This window comes from Mixophyes fleayi, chromosome 6, assembly GCF_038048845.1.
Source record: "Mixophyes fleayi isolate aMixFle1 chromosome 6, aMixFle1.hap1, whole genome shotgun sequence".
Taxonomy (NCBI): Eukaryota; Metazoa; Chordata; class Amphibia; order Anura; family Limnodynastidae; genus Mixophyes; species Mixophyes fleayi.
Window position 1 is genome coordinate 185,430,542 of NC_134407.1, and position 26,339 is coordinate 185,456,880.

General features: G+C 40.0%; 1 protein-coding gene across 1 annotated transcript; it reads left to right on the top strand.

Moving 5' to 3' along the window:
- LOC142160506 (agouti-signaling protein-like) lies at positions 1-26,248 on the top strand. Its single transcript, XM_075215387.1, has 4 exons — positions 1-83; positions 12,080-12,226; positions 12,317-12,378; positions 24,379-26,248. The coding sequence occupies exons 2-4, from the start codon at positions 12,082-12,084 to the stop codon at positions 24,547-24,549; spliced, it is 378 nt and encodes a 125-aa protein (XP_075071488.1). The 5' UTR covers positions 1-83; positions 12,080-12,081; the 3' UTR covers positions 24,550-26,248.
- The last annotated feature ends 91 nt before the right edge of the window (positions 26,249-26,339 follow it).

The window sequence follows — 26,339 nt, forward strand, 5'->3', positions numbered from 1 at the left end:
CGCTGTTCTATTTAAGACAGACACACAGGTCCATTACTGGGCATAGTGCTGACAAAGCTTCACTCTGCTCTACAGAATCACAGGTAAGCAGCTTTACAATCAGGGTTCAGAAAGCTGTCCAAACATACGTAATACTATGTAAAATAATAAAAAAAATACTGGAGAATATATATATATATATATACATATATATATATATATATATATATATAATGAAATGTATGCATTGTCCTAGTAGAAATCCTACATACATAGAGACAATGGAAAATTGATAGATTATATAATAATAATTTAGAGACTACTATCCTTTGATAGTGTTTATTCACTCTGGCTTGGGTATTATATACATATTATTATATATGTGCTGGGTATTATATACTACTGGTAAGTAGAATATTTGAAAAGTAATACTTTTTGCTAAATTTGGAATGACACAAGAAGATGCACACATTTTAAAAACAGAATTTTGTCATTTATTTCTTTTAAATATTCCAAACAGAATAAATAAATGTTAAAAATTTGGAATGACACAAGAAGATGCACACATTTTAAAAACAGAATTTTGTCATTTATTTATTTTAAATATTCCAAACAGAATAAATAAATGTTAAAAATTTGGAATGACACAAGGAGATGCACACATTTTAAAAACAGAATTTTGTCATTTCTTTCTTGTAAATATTCCAAACAGAATAAATAAATGTTAAAAGTTTGGAATGACACAAGAAGATGCAAACATTTTAAAGACAGAATGTTTTAATTTCTTTCTTTTAAATATTCCAAACAGAATAAATAAATAAATGTAAAACATTTTGAATGACACAAATATGAATGCACAAAACAGAATCACATTATTAATAGTGTAATCAGTAAATGTTCACAAAAAATAATCATATACAAGATTTAGACATTGGATATATACACACACACACACACACACACACATATATATATATATATATATATACATATACACATTAGCAGTGTCGCCCATTTTCATTTTAAAATATATTTTTGACTCAGCTTAGATTAAAACTCCCTATATATTACTTAGAAAATGTATAAAACTTATTAATATGAGCAATGTAATAAATAATGTAAAGAATAATATGAAGAGAAAACAATGCTAAACTCATTTAGCACGCTGTACCTATGTGAGGCTAAGTACACACTATACAAAATTTCTCCCGATGCAATATCCTTAACGATTTCATCAATAATAAAAAAAACAAAAAAGTCGCGATCAGCATGTCAATTCCTAGGTACACACTAAACACATTTTACAAGATTTACCTTCCGATCTGTGCTCTTCATCTGTCATGACTAGTGGCTAAAAAGATCCTGACTCTGCACACTACATAGAGATCTATGGACACTGCTGGTCCTGAGAGCATACACACTGCAGAACTGGAACAACATTGTTCCATCTTCAAGTGATATTTTTAGTCCAGTATAAATATCAAATGATATGATACGATATGCTTTGGAACAATAATTGTTCATTGCTGCAGCATACACAATAATGCGATATCAGGCCGAAAAGTCGTTTATCGATTCATTGGCCCGATAATCGACTAAAAATACTGTAGTGTGTACCCAGCCTAAGTTGATGTTTGCAGCTGTTAACAGTGTGCTAATGAAAGCAAAATGCTTGGTACTACATCTTGGTACTACATAATTGGCAAGATTTAAATCACCGTTAAAGTCACAGCCTTATTAAAGCACTTACATTATACGGGTGATATATTTCTATTACATGCATGTATATTTAAATACAGAATGCTTAAAAATATATTTTGTTGTATCATCATCATTATGTTAGTTTATTTAGAAGGTGCTACAAAATCTGCAGCTCCGCACAATCAACAAAATAGTAATGTAACAATATACAAATAAGCGAGGGGTGCGATAAACTATAGAATCATTGAAAATCAACACAATAAGAAACTAAAGATAAAGCAACTACATAAGAAGACACAAGTAGAACAAAGGAAACCTTGCAAAGAGTTTGAGGCTATAGGAAGTAGATGGGGTAAAACTTGTGAGAGTTTTATCATTTTTCAGTTATTTAATGAATGATTTATGAAATGTAACAAACACAAATACAACATAAAACACTAAAAAATAGGGTAGTTAGCACCTTGTAAGTATCATAGGAACTGAACTGATGTTAACAGTGAGCTAATAAAAACACTACAAAATAGGGTATTATCACTCCTTGATCATGAAAATGCAAACTTTACAGTGCAGTAAATATTCAAGTGAGAGTCATTTAATTGCTTTTTACATTTACTTTTAATATTATTTTTTTGCAAAATATTAATTACACTACACATATACTGGCTACAGATCACATCAGATTATATTGATTAAGAGATATTTTTTGTTGTGTTTTGCATAATTTAAAAGACCTACAGAATATTATTTACTTTTATGGTGAAACAGTTCAGACTCACTTTAAATTTGCTGGTCTTTTGAATATTAATACAGATTAACCATATGCATTATGTACGTGCTTATCTAAATTAATGGAAAGCTATCTTCATATTAAATCGAAGGGGTAACAAAATGCATTCCAAAGGAATATCAACATCAAACAAACATCAAAATATCATAGAACTGAAATATGTGCATTTTAATAAGTACCCCCGTGAAGGATTAAAATAACATTATTGGCTCTTACCAACTTTTATGAGATCAGAGGGTTATGGTTAAGGAACATTAAGGAACATATGTGTAGTATTATAAATGTTATTATTGGTTTAATTGAATTATATTTAAACAGCTACAAAAGAAACAGTATTTAAATTGCAGAATAGCTATTACTCACCTTCCACGTATATATGGTAGCTTACATTTGCAGACAAGGAATATCTTCTAAAACACAAAAAGCCAGTTCTGCTTGATTATTTCCTTTGTACATACTATAGTCACCTGAGCCAAATTTAATGAGAATGCAGCCTATTAATAAAGTTCAAAAATGACATAAGATGAATATAAACTCTACCTACAAACATAGAGTATTTCTGTATGAGGAAGAAATATTGGTCTATTGAATGTTTTCAGGGGCTACCCAACAGCTTTCATATGGAAAATCATACTATAAACATGGTTTTCAGTAAAAGATGTCACCTAATTCCATTAAAATGACTTTTCACAGGAGCTTAATGGTAGAATCTGAGGTTTTCGAAAAAGGTGAAATGTTGTGCGGATGAAAACATTTTGCGTGAAAGAATGTCACATGACTATATCAGTGCTACTGTGCATATGATTCTATTACTGGGATGTTGATATATTTAACATAAATCTATGAATTTTATACAAGCATTAGGAAACATATTCTAACATAACATGTCATCATCATCAGTTATTTATATAGCGCAACTAATTCCGCAGCGCTGTACAGAGAAGAGAACTCATTCACATCAGTCCCTGCCCCATTGGAGCTTACAGTCTAAATCCCCTAGCATACACACACAGACTAGGGTCAATTTTGATAGCAGCCAAATAACCTACCAGTATGTTTTTGGAGTGTGGGAGAAAACTGGAGCACCCGGAGGAAACCCACGCAAACACAGGGAGAACATACAAACTCCTCACAGATAAGGCCATGGTCAGGAATCAAACTCATGACCCCAGTGTTGTGAGGCATAAGTGCTAACCACTAGGCCACATATTGCACATATTCTATTTTTCACATATAGAAAGAAAAGTTAAACAGAGAGCATTTATGTTTTTGTATGCACACTGAGGTTAATGTGAAGCAGCTGCAGCATATACTAGTAGCTGAGTCCAATTATACACAATACAGAAAGTGAAACTAGCGTACTGGGGTGTGATTAAAAAGTGCTGTCTGCTTTAGGAACTTATTCCCTTTAAGGAAAATGCCCTTTAAAACTTTAGTTGGGTATTCCCAGTATCCACACCGATAACTGGTAGCAGTCACAAAACCCCTTTAAGAACTTGAAGTGCCCAGAACCTTGAGTGCGGTGCACAACACTCGGAGAGTAAATTAAAAAGTCGACCTGGCACTCGATTGGATAGGAGCCTCCTGCCCTAGCACACTGAAACTCTTTGGTGGCTTCAGCCTTTGAGCATTCAATAATTATCTGCTCTCCTAGCTGGGAAACACTGTGGTCTGGAAACTGCTATAATGCAATGGTGGGAAACCTTCCCAATTTATTACCTGGTTGAAACACTATTTAAAGATCGGGGATTGTTCCAAAGCAGACAAACCATTTGAGTAGTTGTAATCAATAATTAATAATATTTAAAGCAACAATACCACATATGGTTTTGTTTTTATTAAATAGAAAGTTATTTACCTATTAAACATGCATTTGTCATTTTTATTATTTGTCCTTCTACAAATAACTATCACCTTTTCAAAATCTCTCAGAAGGTTACAAAATATGGCTGCCAGACAAAGACATGGTCAGTCTGCAGCTCTGAGCATATCATATCTGAAGGCAAAGGGGTGGAAGGAGAGGGAGGATGTTAAATTACACAGAGCAGACAGAGCTCAGATAGTCATTCCAAAACTTTTTACTCACTATATCAAGTGCCATGTGACTGTGGTTGCCATGGCAGTCCACGACACTGGCAAAATTATAAATCATTAAAACTTTTTTTTTACATAAAATATATGTATATATATATATATATATATATATATATATATATATATATATATATATATATATATATTAGGGCCCCCCTTAACTTACCTTTTAAGTCTGACCCCCTTCATGGAAGATAGGACATGGGAGGGAGCCGGATCGTGACCACAAAAGGTAAGTTGTTGTTTTTTTTTTCGTTTTTTTCTACAGTATTTTTTTTTTCATTGCCTTGGGCCCCCTTTCCCCCTGGGCCCTCAGGCACCTGCCCATCGTGCCCAGTCGGAAAGATGGCCCTGGTTCATCGGGAGGGGGGGTCATCGGGGGGCTCTGCCTGCTTCATTGTACTGGGCCCCACGATTTCTGATGGCGGCCCTGGCTATAGGCAACATTTCCACATTTCAAACCCGCCGGAAAACTCTCAGCTCGATAGATTTACCTCTTAGTGTTGAGTTTTCGACAACAGGGGGATTGTTAAGGAGCGACCCTGCTCCCCACTATTACATCATGGGTCGGAGAGGGGGTGGGCTGCCGTGGTCAGCCACAGGAGGATCTTTTTAGAATTTCCTAGTGTGGTGGCACAGTGGAGATGTAACTCTGGATCTCAGCCTGAGGAAGTCTTGTGATTATCAAGACGAAACGTGTCGAGCCTTACTGTTGATCAGCTGTACCCGGGTGCCTATGTACTAGGTTACAGCTGCCTACAAGGAAACATCTTCTGGCTATTATGCTCATATCTCTGGTACGCATATGATTTATTGCTCATACACAAAAATAGTGGTGTGTGGTTTCTCTGGGCTAGATACTATACATATACCCTGGTGAATTTTGAACTTTACACCCTTTGAATATCATGTGGTGTTTCAAGTTTCACGTGGTGCATTATTCTTTGCATTACAATATTATGCTATGTTTGCCTTTTTCCACATTCCTCGATTGTTCCCGAGCTGAGATCCAGAGTTACAGTTCTCAAAGAGGATCCACTCGATTCTAGATCATACATCTTTACCTGACGGTACGCATATATATACACATTCTGTCCTTTATTATCCTGGTATTATACTATGAGGCGCCCTGCCTGTGCTTTGTTCTAGTATATATATATATATATATATATATATATATATATATATATATATAGAAGGATATATATGGTAAAGGTCGGCGCCTTCAGGTGTATACAGTGTATATAAACATATAAGCACAGGTGTACACAAAATAGTCCAGAGGAGTTAAACAAAATGGTGTCTGAATAGATGCACCGCAGGTAGTTCATAAACACGGTAAAACAAGATAGAGATGATCTATGATTGATCGTGCAGATTAATAGAAGTGGTGTGCCTACCAGATATATAAAATCAAACCGCTTATCTGTATAGTAGCTCCTTAGGAATCCCGGAGTATGATCTGTAACCAATTCTCCGTTTTTATTTTGCTTTCAGGCTTCCTTTCCACAGCTCTAATCTCTGTTTTTTTCAATTACATTTCATAAGTTCCTATATTTTCTCTTTGTTCATTCTGAATCCCAATAGCCAAGTAGATATCCAGAGAGTAGTCAGACATTAGCCGGGTCGGTACACAAGCGGGTAGTCAGACGTTTGCCAGGTCGGTACACAAGCGGGTAGTCAGACGTTTGCCAGGTCGGTACACAAGCGGGTAGTCAGACATTTGCCAGGTCGGTACACAAGCGGGTAGTCAGACGTTTGCCAGGTCAGTACACAAGCGAGTAGTCAGACGTTAGCCAGGTCAGTACACAAGCGAGTAGTCAGACGTTAGCCGGGTCGGTACACAGCAGGTAGTCACAGATGCAAGGTAGAGTAGCAGGTAGCAGGAGCTGAGCAAGCAGAATACTACCCGCTTGTGTACCGACCCGGCTAACGTCTGACTACCCACTTGTGTACCGACGCAGCTAACGTCTGACTACTCTCTGGATATCTACTCGGCTATTGGGCTTCAGAATGAACAAAGAGAAAATATAGGAACCCATGAAATGTAATTGAAAAAACCAGAGATTAGAGCTGTGGAAAGGAAGCCTGAAAGCAAAATAAAAACGGAGAATTGGTTACAGATCATACTCCGGGATTCCTAAGGAGCTACTATACAGATAAGCGGTTTGATTTTATATATCTGGTAGGCACACCACTTCTATTAATCTGCACGATCAATCATAGATCATCTCTATCTTGTTTTACCGTGTTTATGAACTACCTGCGGTGCATCTATTCAGACACCATTTTGTTTAACTCCTCTGGACTATTTTGTGTACACCTGTGCTTATATGTTTATATACACTGTATACACCTGAAGGCGCCGCCCTTTACCATATATATCCTTCTATGTTTATCGGACTAACCATCCGCCCTTAAGGTTTGGCTGCCACACGTACGCTGTGAAGGTGTTACTGTTACTACTATATATTTATATAATCAATTATTGTATTTGCATATACCATATTTACTACACACGCAATTTTGCATCTGTGTTACCATCCATATATTGGGTAAGCGCCACCTGCAGATATCTGGTTTGTTTTTTCTACCCTATATATATATATATATATATATATATATTCACTTTTTACACACACACACACACACACACACACACACACACACACATATATATATATATATATACATGCATGTGTGTGTGTAAAAAGTGAATATATATATATATATATATATATATATATATACACACACACATATAATCACTTTTTTTTTTACATAAAATATATATTATATATATATATATATATATATATATATATATATATATATATATATATATATTTTATGTAAAAAAAAAGGGATTATATGTGTGTGTATATATATATATATATATATATATATATTAGTATTAGGGGAGTGGGAGGGAGAGAGAGACTTCAGGTCTTCTGGACTGTACCTTCAGGTCTTAGCTTCCGCAGTGGAACGCATATGCGTTTCACCAACAGGAAGTTCGGCATTTGGAACGCAAAACTTCCTGTTGGTGGAACACACGTGCGTTCCACTGTGGAAGTTAAGGCTGAAGGTACAGTCACGACTCTGCCCGCTGTCCTTCAGTCCCGGCGTCTTCGCTGCAGTGACAGCCAGGCTGAAGATAACGGGCTCCCTGTTAAATGTGTGCCCCCATAGCCGGATTAAAAGGGGGGCACAGGGGGCACGTGCCCCTCTCTCTCCGAGGTACCCCTTCCGCCGCGCACATAACCTCTACTCCTGATTTATTTATTTTTTATTCTTTTTTTTATGGCGGCGGTGGGGGGGGGGGGGGGTTTGCGGGCGGGTTCGGGGTTCCCTTCGTTGGTGGGGGGAGCAGGGTAGTAAAAAAATAAATAAATAAATATACTACTCACCTGATCGCGGCACCGGCGTCCCTCCTCCTTCCTCTCTGCACTGTTAACACTGAATGACAGGCGTGACATCATCAAGTCACGCCTGTCATTCAGTGAGGAGCAGCACGGAGAAGATCAAGAAAGAAACAAGAAGACAGAAGAGAAGAGAACAAAGAAGCTAATAGAAAGGTAAGTAATAAAAAGGGAATAACGCAGAAAGGCACAGTATGAAGAAAAAGGAAAGAAGAGAGGCACAGTAAGGAAAAAGGGGGGAATGGGGCACAGTAAGGAAAAAGGGGGGAGAGAGGCACAGTAAGGAAAAAGGGGGGAGAGAGGCACAGTGAAAAAAAAGGGTGGGAGAGAGGCACAGTAAGGAAAAAGGGGGGAGAGAGGCACAGTAAGGAAAAGAGGGGGGAAGAGAGGCACAGTAAGGAAAAGAGGGGGGGAGAGGCACAGTAAGGAAAAGAGGGGGGGGGAGAGGCACAGTAAGAAAAAAGGGTGGGAGAGAAGCACAGTAAGGAAAAAGGGGGGAGAGAGGCACAGTAAGGAAAAGAGGGGGGGAAGAGAGGCACAGTAAGAAAAAAGGGGGGAGAGTGGCACAGTAAGAAAAAAAGGGGGGGAGAGGCACAGTAAAGAAAAAAGGGGGGGGAAGAGAGGGACAGTAAGAAAAAAGGGGGGAAGAGAGGCACAGTAAGAAAAAAGGGGGGAGAGAGGCACAGTAAGGAAAAAAGGGGGGAGAGGCACAGTAAGGAAAAAGGGGGGGAGAGAGGCACAGTAAGGAAAAAGGGGGGGAGAGAGGCACAGTAAGGAAAAAAGGGGGGAAGAGAGGCGCAGTAAGAAAAAAGGGGGGAGAGAGGCACAGTAAAGAAAAAAGGGTGAGAGGCACAGCATGAGAAAAAGGGGGGAGAGAGGCACAGTAAGGAAAAAAGGGGGGAAGAGAGGCGCAGTAAGAAAAAAGGGGGAGAGAGGCACAGTAAGGAATAAAGGGTGAGAGACACAGCATGAGGAAAAAGGGGGGGAGAAAGGCACAATAATGGGGACTATTAATTTAAGATGGGGTGGTTTGGGCGCTACTGAATGTGGGAGTGAGTTTGGGGAGAATGATGTCCCTTTATTAAATGTGCCTATGAATTATTTAATGGCAGTGACGGTTGCGGGAAATAGGTATATTTCTGAAATGTAAATACTATTAATTTATTGCTGGGGCTGTTTGTAGGGAGGGAATTAGGTTTATTTATTAAATGTGAATACTATTATTTTAATGTTCGGGCTGAAGGAAGGCCTAATTTTCTAAATGTACCCATTTTTTTTCCTATAGGGCCCCTAACATTCCAGGATCCAGACAAGCCACAACTATAGAAACCTGCAGCACAGGTGGTGAAAGTAAGAAGAACAGGTAGGAGAAAGCAGCAAAGTCTGTAATGTTGTTATTCTAGTGGGACAATCCCAATTTTTGGTGACCGTTCAATGGTGTACACAACAATGCAGGTTTTTTGTTTGTAGGAGGGTGGCCTGGCCACGCCTAATGATGCATTATCAATGGTATTTTTAATTTGCGGTATCATTGCTAGTTTTAATGTGCATTATAAATTTTATTTTTAAAGTGCGGTATCATTGCTAGTTTTAGCGTGCAGTATTATTGCTAGTTTTAGTGTACGTTATCAATGGTATTTTTAATGTGCGATATCATTGCTAGTTTTAATGTGTGGTGTCAATACCCATTTTAATGTGGTGTTTTGATGATTGTTTTAATGTACAGTATTTTAGTTTGTGGAAGCAATGATTTTTCTTATGCAGACAACCTAAGCGAGCCCTCTGGGAGAGCTGTAAGTGTCATACTGTGGGCTGTAGGTGTTGTAATGCAAGATGTGTCACAATGCTCTTAATTTTAGATCTTAGGGGCCCCCCTGTCTTAAGTGCCCCGGGCCCCCCAAAGCTTTAATCCAGCTCTGTGTGCCGCCGGGCCCCCTGGTGAGCCCGGGCACGGTACAAGGGTACCCCTGTACCCCCCTGATGGCGGCCCTGCCTATAGAAACCAATCAGATTCTAGCTATCATTTTGTAGAATGTACTAAATAAATGATAGCTAGAATCTGATTGGTTTTTTAAACCCGCCGGAAAACTCTCAACTTGACACATTTACCCCTAAAAGTTGGAATTTTTCACTCTGTGTGTGTGAAAAGGTTGTCGATAGGGTAAATATCATGCATTTTGGAATTAACTATGGCAATGCATGTTATAAATTAACATTGCATGTCAAAATTAACAAGTTAATAAGGAGACAAAAACAAGAGAATGAGAGACACATCTATTTGTCTAAAAGGTTTCCCTCTTTCATTCCTGCATCGCTATGAGTACATGACAAAAACCTTTTGCACTTTTGACTAATAGGAAAAACCTCCCCATATTGAGGCAAGTGCAACTCTTGAATCTAAAGTCCATGGGGTATATTTACTAAACTGTGGGTTTGAAGAAGTGGAGATGCTAGCAACCTATCAGATTATAGCTTTCATTTATTTAGTACATTCTACAAAATGACAGCTAGAATCTGATTGGTTGCTGTAGGAAACATTTCCACTTTTGCAAACCCGCAGTTTAGTAAATATACCCTTAGAGCTGTACAGCCAGTCTCTATTTTGGTGTCTTATTTGGTGTGGCTTTATGATGCCATCCTCTTTAAAAAGATGGGGGTCTTGTGAGGTACAGTCATCTTGGGCATCTTGTTCAAGGTATCGCCGCTTTAAATCTCCCCTGCAAAGTTGCCAATTTCCAGTGACTTGCAGAAACCGACGTTTCATACATTTACCCCCAGGTATCCACTTCCTTCTGTAGTTTTCAAAAATAATGTTTTGCAACTGTTTGGGATGTGTTACGGACTGAACTTCACATTATTTCATCCACTAGGTTTCATTTGGGAGCACTAAGGTGCCTTATCTTTTTACATTATTATGATAAAATCTTGCTGATTGTCGATATATCTGGGATTTTTAAAAAAATATATATTCTCTGTCTGTATTACTAATGTCTTCCCTTTCTCCATTCCAAAAAATCTGTGTATCAATTGGTGTTTTACCGCATGGCAAAATTATGAAATAAGTCATTAAATGAAAGTATCACTTGGCATTATGGGTAAGCAGGTAAATGTATTATGGCTAAGTGCTCCATAAAAGTGAAGGGCAACTTGCCCCCTGCCACAGGGGTATACTATTTCGATCACATTTAACCTCCTAACTGCTAAATGTTTTTTACACTACTTTCTAAAACTATATGATAATCTTACCGAGGTCAAAGATAGTTGAAAAACCTCCTCAGGATTTTGTCATGGACTTTTGCTCCTGTATATAAAGTATGTAAAGAGTTGCAGATATTCACCTTTATTGATAATCACGGAGTGGAGGGGGGTTTGCACAGCGTGGGGACTGAGATAAGGGCCTCACTAGCCCACTACCTTCACTCACAGTAGTGTACTCTTGTATTATCTACAATGTTAAACACTAAGGGGTCTATTTATGAAAGTACGATCAGTCATAAATTTCCTGCCATAACCTACTTAAAGTTTCTTATTGCAGGACCCATATCTCAATATGGGGACTGCAAAGGTCTCCAATTTATTAAGCTGTGAAAATAATTGCACTACCTGTCATTTTCAATGACCATGGCCGCGGCATGGTAAATTACAGCGGTGTTTCATTATGCATCACTGCAATGCATTGCGATTGACCCCCTTAATAAATTGACCCCCAAGTTACATGTCAGAATGGTACAAGGTTTATATATGTACGCATACAATGCATGTGATGGGAAGCACAGTGGCTCAGTGGTTAGCACATCTGCCTCACAGCACTGAGGTCATGAGTTTGATTACTGACCATGTCCTTATCTGTGTGGAGTTTGTATGTTCTCCCTGTGTTTGCATAGGTTTTTGCTCCGGTTTCCTCCAACGCTCAAAAATATACTAGTAGCTTAATTGGCTGCTATCAAATGGACCTGTGTGTGTGTGTGTTTTAGAGAATTTAGACTGTAAGCTCCAATGGGGCAGGGACTGATGTGAGTGAGTTCTCTGTACAGTGCTGCGGAATAAGTGGTGCTATAAAAATAGATGATGATGCAATGTCATTTTTTTTCTCCAGACATGAATGGTATATCTTTCATTCTCCTCCTAACATGTGTCATTTGGCTGGTCCAGTCTCACAATGTCCTGCTGGGAAAACAGGACAAAACCAACAGTGAAAGTATTGTCCGATTTCCAGAGATTCTTCCACCTATCTCTATAGTTGGTAAGTAAAGGAGGTAGATATCGTAGCTTAATATGGACAGTAAGGTAACAAAGCACCCCTAATCGTTAATTCCTTTGTTATATCTCACAGATTTAAAAAAGTCTTTTCGGAGGGTGAGCAGAGTGGATGCTGAAAGGAATATACTGTCTAAGGTAGATATTGCAACTCTAGATTTTTGCAAAACTAAATAAAAAAGAACGCATGGAACAGTTAGAAGGCTGAGGCTGAATAACTCTCCTGCTCACACTCAAATATCAAAGAGAAAGTGAGCAGACTCTCAATTATATGTTCAAAAAACACCCACCTACACATAAAATTCCAGTCAAGCCAACCACCTAAGCATATCAACAGGTCTTGTTAAATGGTGCCTAGGGGTGAATAATGTGATGTAAAAGTTACCAGAATATTTCACAAATGACTTGTGTGGTGTCCTTTAGCTAAAAGGGGAAGTTCACTTTGTCAGCCACATTTATTTATATAACACAAGCATATTCTGTAGCACTTTACAATTGGGAACAAACATAGTAATAATACAATACTGGGTAATACAGAGAGAGAGGTAAGAGGGCCATGCTCGGAAGCTTACAATCTTTTGGACAATGGGCGTTCGATACATAAGATTAAGCGCTTCATATTGCATATTGATCCAGCCAGAATGCAAAGTTAAAACGTGCTTAGTGGGCTATATGATCCAGTCACACAGCAGTATTGGTCAGAGAGCTGATGTCTGGTGTGAACGGTGTAATGGGTGGCAATAGGATACTCTGGGGAGGTTAAGAGGGAGGTTGAGGAATGTTATAAGCTTGCCTGAAGAAGTGGGTTTTCAGAGAACACATGAAGGTTTGAAGACTAGAGGAAAGTCTTATTGTGTGAGGAAGGTTGTTCAACAAAGTGGGTGCAGCCCGAAAAAATTACTGTAAACGTGAGCAGGTAAAAAGTGGGAATGAGAGACGCAGATCTTGTGCAGAACGGAGGTGTTGAGATGGGAGATATTTTGAGATAAGTGAGGAGATGTATGTTGGTGCAGTTTTGTTGATGGCCTTGTAGGTCAGTAGACGTATTTTATATTGAATTCGGTAATAAACAGGAAACCAATGTATAGAATGACAGTGAGGCTAAACAGTGGAAGAACGATTTGCAAGTAAAAAATCAATCTAGCCGCTGCATGCAAAATAGGTTTTAGGGGTGAGAATCTGATTTGGGGAAGACCAGTAAGGATGGTATTGCAATAGCCAGTGTGGGAGATGATGAGTGCATGAATTAAAGTTTTTACAGTGTCTTGTGTGAGATATGTGTTGTGAAGATACGTGGTTCCCAAATCACTCAGACACAGTATTAGAGGAAAAATAGAAGGATGACTTATTCTGCAGAACAGGATTAAATACAGCATGACCCCCTTAACAATAGCAGGTCCAACAAGTGAGGAAATCAGTTCAAATAAATTCAGTGGGATAGGTTCCTTAGAACATCTCTGGCAGAGTATCACCTCTTGGCCAAAGTCAGTCACGTTTGTGTCCAACTTCCAGGATAGCCTCTTTTATCACCTCTTGATCCCACCTTGGGAACTGCCTGCCCAGGGAAGTTGCAAAAGGTCTCGATTGGGGGCTTCTCACACAATCCAGCCCCCTCCCCTACTTCCCCAACTGTCCTCCCTCAGGTGAACCCTGCTGGGGCGGCTCCTGGCTGTCTGTAGAGCTCACTAGTGAACAAAAGTGGAGCAAACAGAAATAACAATGGTAGCTTAATTCACTCAAATCCTGAGTGTTCCATGTGGAGGTGGTATTTAATCCCTGAAGTACTTTTCCAAGGAGATGTTATAGTTCCATCACTGAAACTTCCTGATAACAACATGGCTAAAAAGTTCAGTCCAGGTATGGATTAGATTAAGGGGTTGTAACACTGGTTCCATACACCATGCCCATTTATTTACATGTGCATTTTCTGGGAGTGTTGTGACAGGATGTAACTGTCACACATTGCACCAGCTAAACCTACATTATGGTCAATGTTCTCACCTGTTTCCCTCTTCCTGCATTCACTTGCTGGTCTGAACTGAGCATGCACACGCCTGGTTTGCTCAATACTTCTTGCATCCTCTTGATTGGCTAATTGTTTGTCAGCTCTGTCTATTTAAAGCACCTGCTTCTCTACCAAGTTGCCAGATATCCAGGTCTACTCTCCTGTTCAGATGTCCTGTTCCCTGGCTCCTGTTTGCTGCCTGTTCTGTGAGTCTCCAGCACATCTATCCACAGATCATCACAGCCTCTGTGTCTACTCCACTATCCTGTGGTAACGCTCTGCAGATTATTGCTACCCGTTCTCTGAGTCTCCAGCACATCTACCCGCAGATCATCACTACCAGTCTCCAGTATAACCTGCATACTCACCTGCTGTTCCTTACTCTCAGTACATTGACTCTACCGTTGCCCTGGGAAACTGCCTCTTAGTCTCTCAGTCATTCAGCTACTTCTTATCCGTTGCCTCTTCAGTTATTATCTTGGTTCTCAATACAGCCTCGCTCATCACCCACTAAGAGGGCAGCGACCTGCGGTCTGTAAGCAGCTAGCTCCAAACTCCCTTGCGGGAGTTCCTGGTGAACACCTCCATACCTTTAGACTCTGTGCATTTTGGAAGGTAATATCACGTGAGCCGGCTGTGCGGGCAGTCCTCTGACCCTAACTCAGTGACAGTAAGATCTTGCCAGTAAAATGGATCCCCACCGAAATCCTTCCGCAAAGGACATGCTGCAACATCTGGTAACAAGAATTGAGCAGCAAGATGCAGCTCAAGTTCAGTTACTCCAATGCCTTTAAGCATTGATTGCCCGAATGGATAATTTACAAGTCGCTGCCCCCCATTCTCGACAAGCTGCAGCTCCTGTTCCAGAAACTCTCATAGCGGTGGCAGTCGCTTCATTTTTGAGACTGCCGGCCCCTCAAAAGTTTAATGGCGATCCAAAACTGTGCAGGGGGTTCCTCAATCAGTGCACAATCCATTTTGAGCTACTCCCAAAGAACTTTCCTTCGGATCGTGTCAAAGTGGCTTATATAATCGCCATACTATCTGGACAAGCATTGGCTTTGGCATTCCCTCTCTGGGAAAAGGAAGACCACCATCCTCCGGGACAGCAAAGCTCTTATTTCGGCCTTCCGGAAGATGTTTGATGAGCCAGGCCGGGTCTCGTATGCGGCCTCAAGTCTCCTCAGACTTCCTCAGAGCTCACATTGTGTTTCCCAGTATGTTGTCCAATTCTGTAATCTTTCTTCGGAACTCCAATGGAACAATGAAGCCCTGATTGCTGCCTTTTGGCAAGGCCTCTTTTGACGCTTTAATCTCTCTTTGTCATCGAGTGGATACCCGCTTCAGAGAGAGTGCCTCCGAGAAAGACATCACTCAACGTTCCGGCCACCCAGTCCTCCTGAAGAAACTATGCAACTGGGCTGTTCCAGATTGACACCTGATGAGAGACAGAGAAGAATATCCAAAAGCCTCTGGATCTATTGTGGCGAGTCTGGACACCTCTTAGCTTCTTGCCCTAAACACCAGAGAAATGCCAGGCCCTAACCTGCTCGGGGGAGGTCAGGCTAGGGTCCTCAAAACCCTCTCCAAATTCTCTTAAGGCTTCTGCATACTCCATCCTGGTTACTATCCATTGGCCTTCCGTCCCGTTTAACTCTTCTGCCCTTCTGGATTCTGGAGCAGCAGGGAGTTTCATTTCCGACACACTAGTTTAAAAACTTTTACCTACTGAACTTCTACCTCGGCCTATTACTATTACAGCTATTGATGGCAGTCATATAGCCAACGGGACTATTCTTCACCAGACCAAACCTATTACTCTCCAAGTAGCTGCTCTGCATTTTGAGATGATCTCTCACCTTATTCTCTCCCAGGTTACTGTCCAATTATTCTGGGCCTCCCCTGGCACTAACGGCACTCTCCTCATATCGATTGGACTTCCTCTCATATCTTTGCTTGGGGCTTCTCCTGCCATTTCCGCTGTCTTTTTCAAGTCAAACCTTTACTAGCCACATCAACCCATCCTGCTGATTCTGGGACAATCCTGCCTCCTCATCTTGCACCTTTATCCGATGTCTTTGATAAAGCCCGCTCTGAGACTTTGCCTCCTCATTGTGTCTGGGATTTCCCTATCAATCTCCAGTCGGGTAAAACCCCCTCCCAGAGGTTAGGTGTACCCACTAGCTATACCAGAGACCCAAGCAATGGCTGACTACATCAAGGAGAATCTACAGCTCATCTTTATTCAATCCCTCTACTTCACCAGCAGGTGCAGGATTCTTCTTTGTAAATCAGAAGGACGGGTCTCTACGTCCGCGTATTGGTTATAGAGGCTTGAATTCCATCACAGTCAAGAATCAGTATCCTATTCCCCGCGTAACTGAACTTTTTCGACCACATAAAAGGTGCGCAGATTTTTTCCAAGTTAGATCTCCGAGAGGCCTGATCCTCATTCGTGAAGGGGATGAATAGAAGACCGCTTTCAACACTCGAGGCGGCCACTATGAATACCTGGTGATGCCTTTCGGGCTATGTAATTCCCCAGCAGTATTTCAGAGCCTTGTCAAGGAGATCTTCAGAGATATGCTTTATTCCTGTGTCTCTGTATACCTAGACGATATTCTGATTTTTCCCGAGATCTAACTACTCATCATCAGCAAGTTACTGAGGTACTTACCCGTTTGTGAAGAAACCAACTGTTTTGCAAACTCGAGAAATATTCTTTTGAGACGGCTCAAACAACCTTCCTGGGTTACATCGTGTCAGACTCTGGCTTACAAATGGATCCAGATAAGGTTTGTGCCATTGGTCTCAAAGCATTTCAGCGGTTTCTGGGATTCGCCAACTATTACTCTACCCTGGTGGCACTTACTCGGAAGGGAGCAGAGACCAAAACTTGGCCTCCTGAAGCTATTAAAGCTTTTAATATTCTTAAGGAATCTTTTGCTTCAGCTATGCTCAGACATCCTAATCTCTCTCTACTTTTCCTTGTAGAAGTTGATGCCTCTACCTTGGGTGTAGGAGTGGTTCTCTCACAGTGTTTCCCGGGGGAGAAGAAGTCCCATTCCTTTGCCATCTTTTTTCAAAAAAAAAATTAACCAGTGGAGAAAAATTACACTATAGAAGATAAGGAGCTCTTGGCCATGAAATTAGCTCTGTCAGAATGGAGATACCTTCTGAAAGGATCACAGTTTTCTGTTAACATTACCACCAATCGCAAGAATCTGCTTTACCTCCAAACAGCCCAGTGGTTAAATCCTCGCCAGGCACGCTGATCCCTCTTTTTCTTCCACTTCAACCTGCACATCACTTTCATGCCAGGCTCTCAAAAAAAGAAGACAGCCGCCCTCTCTTGGGCTTTTCCCCATGAACAAGAACCAGCCGAGCCCCTGTCTCGTCCTATCTTGGATCCCAACTGTCTGATGGCCATATCTGTATCCTCCTCTCCCATGCCACCGCCTGGGAAAACTTTTGTGCCTCAAGCTCTCCAGAGGAAGTTACTTCAATGGTACAATGCCTCACGCTTTTCTGGTCATGCTGGAATCCGGAGAACCACTGAGCTCATCTCCAAAAGTTACTGGTGGCCCACTCTTCGCACCGATACCAAAGAGTTTGTGTCAGCATGTAATATCTGTGCTCAACACAAGACACCTCGAGTAATGCCAGGATCTCCCTTCAAGTAAAGGTTTTAACACTGTTTGGGTGCTCATTGACTATTTTTCAAAAATGGCTCACTTTGTACCCATTTGGGACCTTCACTCGGCCGCTCAGATGGCCCAATTTTTCGTGAAGGAGATTTTTCGGCTACACGGGTTTTCCTTGGAGATTGTTTCAGACCAAGGGGTTCAATTTACGTCCAGATTCTGGAGATCCCTGTGAAAACTTCTTAATATCAAACTCAACTTCTCATCGGCCTATAACCCACAATCTAATGGGCAAACAGAGAGGGTAAATCAAGAGCTGGACACATTTATTCAAATTTATTCTTCTGCCTCTCAAAACAACTGGTCTGATCTCCTGCCCTGGGCGGAATTTGCACACAGTAACCTGTACCATGAATCTACCTCGTTCACAACCATTTTTTATTACCTATGGGCAACACCCAAACCTCCCTAGGTTTGCATACCTCCCACCCACCCAGATGCCTGCTGTTGATAGCACTTATCAGAACTTTGTTACCATCTGGGCTCAAACCCTCAAAAGTCTCAGGAGATCCTCCTCTCGTTACAAACATTTTTCCCACAAGAAACATTGGGCAATTCCTCCATTGAAAGTCGGCGATAAAGTGTGAATGGCCACAAAGAATATGCGACTCTGAGTGCCATGCATGAAATTTGCGCCCCGATTCATCGGTCCATTTAAAATACTCCAGGTCATCAATCCCGCTTCAGTGACCCTGAAATTGCCTGCTTCTCTCCGGATCTCCAACACCTTTCATGTGTCCTTACTTAAACCACTCATCATTAATCGATTTTCATCTATCTTTGATCCCCTGTTAATATTATTTATTACTTGTAAGTAAATAAAGTGCTAAAAGAGTAAATAAAGGAGTTTTATCGAGAAATGGTCTGGCATACATTCTGCTCACATCCATGCGCACTGCACCGCTACACTTCTGTCATCTTAACTCTTAAATTGGTTATTAAACTTGCACTTGCCCTTTTACACTTTATTTACAACAGAGAGAAGAACAAGGGACTGAAACCAAAGCCAGAGGTAGGAACATATGTCAGAAGCTCCTACACCACCACACTAATTTATAAGGGGCTATAGTGGGATGATTCCAAATATCTGAAATTCCTATCTCCCAAGTACATGATCTCTATCTCTCTCTAAGGTATTTTTCAGCTTTCCAATATCTTCCTCTTCTTTCCCTCTAATGCAGAAGAGCAATCTGATTAGATGGGCCTGGCTTCCATGAAGACATGAATGCTGCTGCATTGACATCTCAGTTAAAATGGACATTTTACCTAGCTGTAATCATTATGACCTTATCAAACATATGGAGCACCAACAGCTTTGATCTAGTTTGATAAATTGCAAAGTCTCCGGGGCCAAATGAGAGCAGTCTGTGTTCCATATGAAATGACCTTGTTGTCATACATATATTCACACCTGTAGGGAAGTATTGCTGAACCACGGTGGAAGCTCATCTGTTTGCATCATGTTGTCCGATACAGCCAAACAAATGGATTTTGCTTTGATTTTTACTGTTTTGATATAGTTGCCGTCCAATTTCTAACAGTAATCATTTATTCCCCCTGCTTCAAGAGCTTACAAGTAACATCTGGTAAATCAGTCTGTTTTATCTTCAGTTTCTTTAATAGTTTCTCAAATTTCATCTCCAGCATTAAACTTGTTTATGAAGTCACATGAGCCAGCTAGACTTGAAAATAATAACATACCTTACATATCTGACTGTAAAATAAGATAATTACAAGTAGCATATACATATCGAGTTAATGCTTTCCATACTTCCAAGGGAGAATCATGTCCACAATAAAGTTGTGCCTGGGGCAGCAGAGACTTAGAGACAGCTCGTTACCTTCACACTTTTTTATTAATCTGCAGATAAATTAATTGAGAACATGAGGAAAAATCAATTGAGAACTTATCTGATGAGGAAATTATTTCACAATTGTCTGCTTGGAGACAGGACAAGAAATGTTCTATGTAGAAGAAATGTGGATAAGTTTAAGACACCAAGGGGTAACAAGCTGAGAGTTTTCCGGCGGGTTTGAAAAACCAATCAGATTCTAGCTATCATTTATTTAGTACATTCTACAAAATGATAGCTAGAATCTGATTGGTTGCTATAGGCAACATCTCCACTTTTCAAACCCGCCAGAAAACTCTCAGCTTGATACATTTACCCCCAAGGAATGTTTGGCTTTATTATCTAAATAGCTACAAAATCCCTCTGAGGTCAGTCCAAGCCTGTATCCTGGGTTGTTCAATCTTTCTATATGTTACATATGTAGCCCCTTCTCCACTAGACACCTCAACGCACCTGGGTGGGACAGGGGTGGTAAACCTCATGATTAAGTTTGTCTCACCTTTTCCTGATTTCTCAACATAGTAACCATACTCGAGTCGTTCTCACTATTCAGACTATAGATCCTAGCAGGGTCCACCAGGGGTTGACTTGGGAAACCGCCACCTGATTCCCTAAAAACAACTGGTGAAACACACACACACTCACAAGAAAAGAGGATAAGGCACTCGGCGCATTAACCTAATAGCCTGAAACCTGATAAGTGTTGACTGGTGCACAACAAGTAGTTTAATCTCTGTTATGGTGAAATGGGATTACTGCTAACGCAAACCCCAGTTGAGGGAGTCTATGTATCAAGCATCAAGGCAGTATTCCCTGTTCTGATAACGCCAGCTGGGGATGGCGTTAAAAAAAAGTATTTAAAAAATTATTTATTTTTGAGATAAAGCATTTTTTAATGCAGTACTGTTTAAAATTCTTTTATTGATTTAGAAAAAAATAAATGTACTTGTTAATTAGAAAGGTGCCAGTATAACTCACTAGTGACTTCTTCTGTTTTAAATCTCTCGCTGCCTGGCTCAAGTCAGCGAATAATGCATTACATTAGCCAGACAGCAGAATATTTCAATATTTGAAAACAGTGGTTTAAGTGGAAGAAGTGGCGTGGCACTGGTGATCTACAGTGGTGTATATATAATTAGCAAGTATCAAAAGAAAAAAACTTTATTAATTAAAATATGTTGCATTTAAAGTAAAAAAAACACATTTTATATAAATTATATGGTATGTGCTGCTGTTGCCCCCGGGTACAGCTATGTAAGGGAGGGTGTGATTGGATGGCCCGCCTGTGCCACCCTGTCTGTTGTTGCTGGGAATCGGCTGGGCTTACTTTGCCACGGTTCCCTTACGTTATCCCAAATGCGCCCTCTGGCCGCAGTAGGAGGGGCTTACAATGCTGCTACCACTGAGCTCCTTTATTGCACTCAGATCCCTGTTCCTTCTGGGTTACTGTCACTGCTAGTGTACTCCTGTGCTGGTACACTTGGGCTGGTAACTCCGGACCTCATACTATGGATCAGGGTTGCCGTGGATGGATCCCCCCTGGCCTATCACACTGACCAGAGCTGCAGAATAGCAGCAGACCCGTGGTGCTGAAGAGCTGGGTCCAACCTCAGAAACAGCCGGTGAACGGATTAGATTTAGGGTCACTGGATTACAGCAATATTGAAGAAGTTGTCAAGCAGGGTCTTGAAGCAAAGAGTGATGTTTTATTTCGCTCTGGTGCCCTGATAAGGACAGTTCCACTGATTAAAGGTATCAGTGGTCAAGTCAGATGGAACATCAGAATGATACATTTCAGTGTACAGAACAGTGCTTTTTATACAGATTTGAACACAGACTATTTTTAAAATCAGGACATAATCTGTTTACCAAAACATAGATTTACATGCGTTGCAAAGCTAACAATATTTACACTTATCTGTGATATCTTACAAATTCAGTGATGTCCTGCATCTTGTTTTTAGACACAGTATCTCTAGTAGCAAGGTCTTAATTAACCCTCCCTGTCTTCAAAAGGCCTCACACATCAAAAGGCCTGATTAACATATGGGCCTTTCTTCAAACCGTTCAGTATACACATTCACACAAAACGCCACAAACCCAAACAAGCCATTTTCCCACATCACAATACACAAAAGGCTTCCATATAAAGGCTTATTGTATCAGATATATAGCTTAAGATATAATACATTTCCTCTAGCAAGGCTAAAAAAGAAACACATTTTCTCCCCTGGTCTCAGAAACTAAAGATTTCCCTTACCAAAATATACACAATATCAAAAATAAGTGCATGTGCAATTATATAAATAAGCGCTCTGCGCTATTTCCTTTAAATAAATTGATGCCATAAGTTATTTATACGTGATCCAGTCACAGAGGGGTCTAGTAAAATGTAATTTCCAGGTTGTGGTGCATCTTGTTAATAGTGGTTCACTGGGTCTGGTTCGGCTTGGGCTGTTTTAATGTTGTTGAAATGTTGATATTTTCTTTCCTCATGCTCTATTTGTAGCCTCCTAGAGGCTCACTTATCAACTAACAATCCGCCTCATATTTCGTCCACCATCCCCCTTGTTCTACTTCATCTCCCTGTTAGTTTGCCCTTCAATTCCCTTCTCCAACCGCTCTATCTCATGCTTCAAAGAATTCCACCCCCGCTTTAGTAACAGCTCTTAAGCAGAGGTTCCACCCTTGCTTCCACTGTTGTCATTGTTCCCCTTATCTTCATCCTAAGTAAGCACATATCTTCATAATTAACCTCCTCATCATAATTAAACTTTCATAATAATTAACCCCATCATAATTATTATTAATATACAAGGTAGGGCATTTGGACATAAGTTAAAAAAAAGAACATATAATATATGACACACAAAAAATAAATGCAATACATAAAAAACAAATAGGATGAAATTACAGAGAATAACACATACGTATCATAATCTGTAGGCCTGGGACAAGGCAGAATAAAATGGACAGTCCTTCAATTAATTAATCCCCAAGAAATGACAATCTGCCCTCCCACACACATGGTATTTTACTGCGAGGGCATTCAGAGGGGCAGTGTATGTGCTAATGTCAGGGAGGAAATGTTCCATGGGTCTCAATTATAGTTTGTCCAAAAATAGTCCAAAAGTTTTGACCTTCCATAACATTTCTCGGACATATGCCAGAGACATAACTCCCCATTCAATAAGCCAATCATAACCTCCCGCACATTTACATATGAAATAGGAATTACAACAATATCAAATATCATTCAAAAAGATATGTGACTACTGTGGATTTCCTGTACAGTTGTGTTATTATCTATACATCATAACCATGTTGTGTTTTTTGCCCCTACGTACAGAGTGGCATGTTCTTTGAAATTAATATTTCCTATGATTCTTTTATATTTTGCATTTACCTAAAAGATTCTTTAATTTACACCTTTGATTTACACCTTTACACTTTGTTTTTACAATACCTTAATTAAATAAGTAGGAAAGGGCATGAATGATCAGAGGGAATGCATGGCTGTGATCTGCATATGTTAAGTGAGTTTCCTGAAACAAGGTCTGAGCTTAACCTAATTACCGCCCCCTGGGCTGACTGAACAAACATTTTTAAACACTTTTATCTGAGGAGAAAACACAAACATTCATATTAATCAATTTAATATTTCATTTGGGACTTGGCATTTCTAACCTTGTTGACCTTAGCATAAGTGAGGCATTAAATGCACAAACATCTTTATGCATCTTAGATTTTGATAGGCTAGATAGAGATAGGGGAAATTGTAAGGTGTTTGGCATTGCATGCTGTTGCAGAGTTTTACACTTCGGAGGTTATGTTATCTCCTAGACGCTAGTCAGGTTAGCGTCTACCTTTGTATAGGTATCTATATAGTGTATTGTAAATAAACAGTTTTTGATAAACGTAGTGTTTTGGCATTATTATACTCATCCATCACATTAGTCAATACCAGCATTTAAGCATAAATAAGCCATATCTGCTTGTAGGTGAAGACAGATGGAATTAATCGCCTCATAAGTGCGATATTGCTGAGATGCATCTAGTCACATCATATAAATTCCACTCACACACCTGATCTCATACAGGGGCTATGCTGGTGGTCAGGGGGGCATCTAACCCTGGGCCATTCTCATATTGAGCTACCTTGGGCTGGGTCTCTGGCCACCTGCACTTTATTTCCTATAAAATGTTCTTAATAGGCTGCTGAGCCGAGTCTTGCCCCCCAGGGGCTAAAGTTCCCTAGCCAGCCATTGATCTCATACAAAAAAATAGGGAGGTTTAAATGTAACTCATGAGTGAGACACATTATAATTGTACCGTAGATAAATTTTAGCAACCTGTCTTTGTTTGGTTTGCATTGAAACTGATAATTATCATCCCCCCCGCCTCATCTATTTCTGGCTTATGTTTTATATTTCTGTACATTTTTTAAAATCTCTTTAAGCAATGTTGACTGCACTGCTTTCTGTATACATTGTTTTGTTTGTATTTCAAAAATACAATAAAAAAAGTTAAAAATAAAAATAAATAAATTGATAATTATTTCTCATATGCATTGCAGAAAAAAGTCCCTCCTAAAAAGAAGCCACGAACATCACCGCCTCCAAATTGTGTGCCTCTTAAATCCAGCTGTAAGCCCCCTGCGCCACCTTGCTGTGAACCCTGCGCCTTCTGTCATTGCCACCTCTTCCAGACTGTCTGTATCTACAGGATGGGCTATCCACACTGCTGAAACACAGCTCCCCACGTTTTAAGCATATCTTGATGAGGCCGCAGTAAACACGTGCCAGTCATTATTATCAATATCATAATGTTGTGTTACTAAGCCAGGGCTGGTTATGGCTAATGCAGAGGAACAAAGAGCAAGGGGTCCCCTCAAAAAAATCAGCGCCAAGCTATGCAAGGTTGGAATGGTCACACTACAACACTGTGGGATCCCCCAGTCATTATGTGCTGCAGCCCTAGCATGGGCAGCGTTGGGTGGAATTCCCTAGGGGAATGGGGCCCCCCAAAAAATGTGTAGGTCCCTCCCACCAGGGGTAACCAGCCCTGTGCTGAATAGCACTGGGGTTCTTCCCAACCTTCAGGAGTATTGGGGGTTGAGGTAATGTTTAAAAGTCAGACAATCATAAATGAAGTTTGTGGAACCACAAGCCCCAGCAAGCACTGGCAGCTAGATCTTGTAGAGCTACAAATGATAGCATGCCCATGAATGCCAGGGCCGCTGTAACATGTATTTGCACTAACATAAGTAACAGTCAATAAACACATGGACACTGCATATTGTAAATCTTTCTTAGAAATAAATACTCCCGCCACCAGCCTAGGTTATATGCTTTGGTGCTGATTGTACTTTTCTTTTACTTATTCTTTTGTTTCACTAGTAAAGATATGTGCCACATCTCAAGGAGGCATTTAGGTCACATCCCCAGGGAGCAAGCCACACTTAAATGCACTTATTGTTAGCAAACTGTGTTTGTATTTCTCTCAAGGCGCACGGGTCCACAATGGAAAACTACTTAATTTAAAACTACACTTTATTTTACACTACATGCTCAGTAAAGCAATGCATTGCAATATAATGGCCTGGGAGAGAATGCTAAGGTTTCATACTATCAGTAAAAGCATTGTACATTACAGTGCTGACCCATAGATTGTAAGCTTGCGAGCAGGGTCTTCTCACCTCTTTGTCTGTTTTACCCAGTTTGTTTATTAGTTTACTGTGTTTGTCCCCAATTGTAAAGCGCTACGGAATATGTTGGCGCTATATAAATACATGATGATGATGATGATGATGCTGGAAGAGGATATGGCTGGGCTCAAAACATTTAAGCGGATACGAGAGGGAGTGCCCAACACCGCTGTACTCTGACATATTGAATGTGGAAAGAAGACGTTTCAATGGAATGAATTAAGCTATAAACAAAAGGAAGTTGTAGAAGTCATACCTCTCCTATCTTGACTGATGTGATCTGACACTTTCCATCTTTAACCCCTTAGGTCTATTTATATAACCTCATCTCCATTTCAACCTCTCTTCCCTTTCAATTCATCTTAACCACTATTTATGCCAGCCTATTTGATTATCCATCACATTCATTTCATCTTAAACTAAAAACATTTTCATCAAAGGTTAAGCAATGCGTGGGAAAGTCCACTCTTATAGTAAAAAACTAAAATTATACTGCTACAGTACATTGTGAAACACAGCACAACTAAGCACATTTAATAACTATTGGGATTCACTGCAGTAAATGTCAATTAGTACTGAGATTATTTGCATTACTACATACAATATTGTAAAATACAATACCTCCCAATGTCACCATAGCATGTTTCCCACTGTTTCCTGATGTATTTTTTTAATTGTTGACGTATCAATATTGTTTTTATAGAATATATAATCTACAATAAATATTTTCATATATACAGACAGAGCACTGTGCATTTTTCTTAAAAAGAAATATGTCCACCTACACAATCATGGTTTAATTTCTAATTCTGTCCAGTTAATGTTCAGTA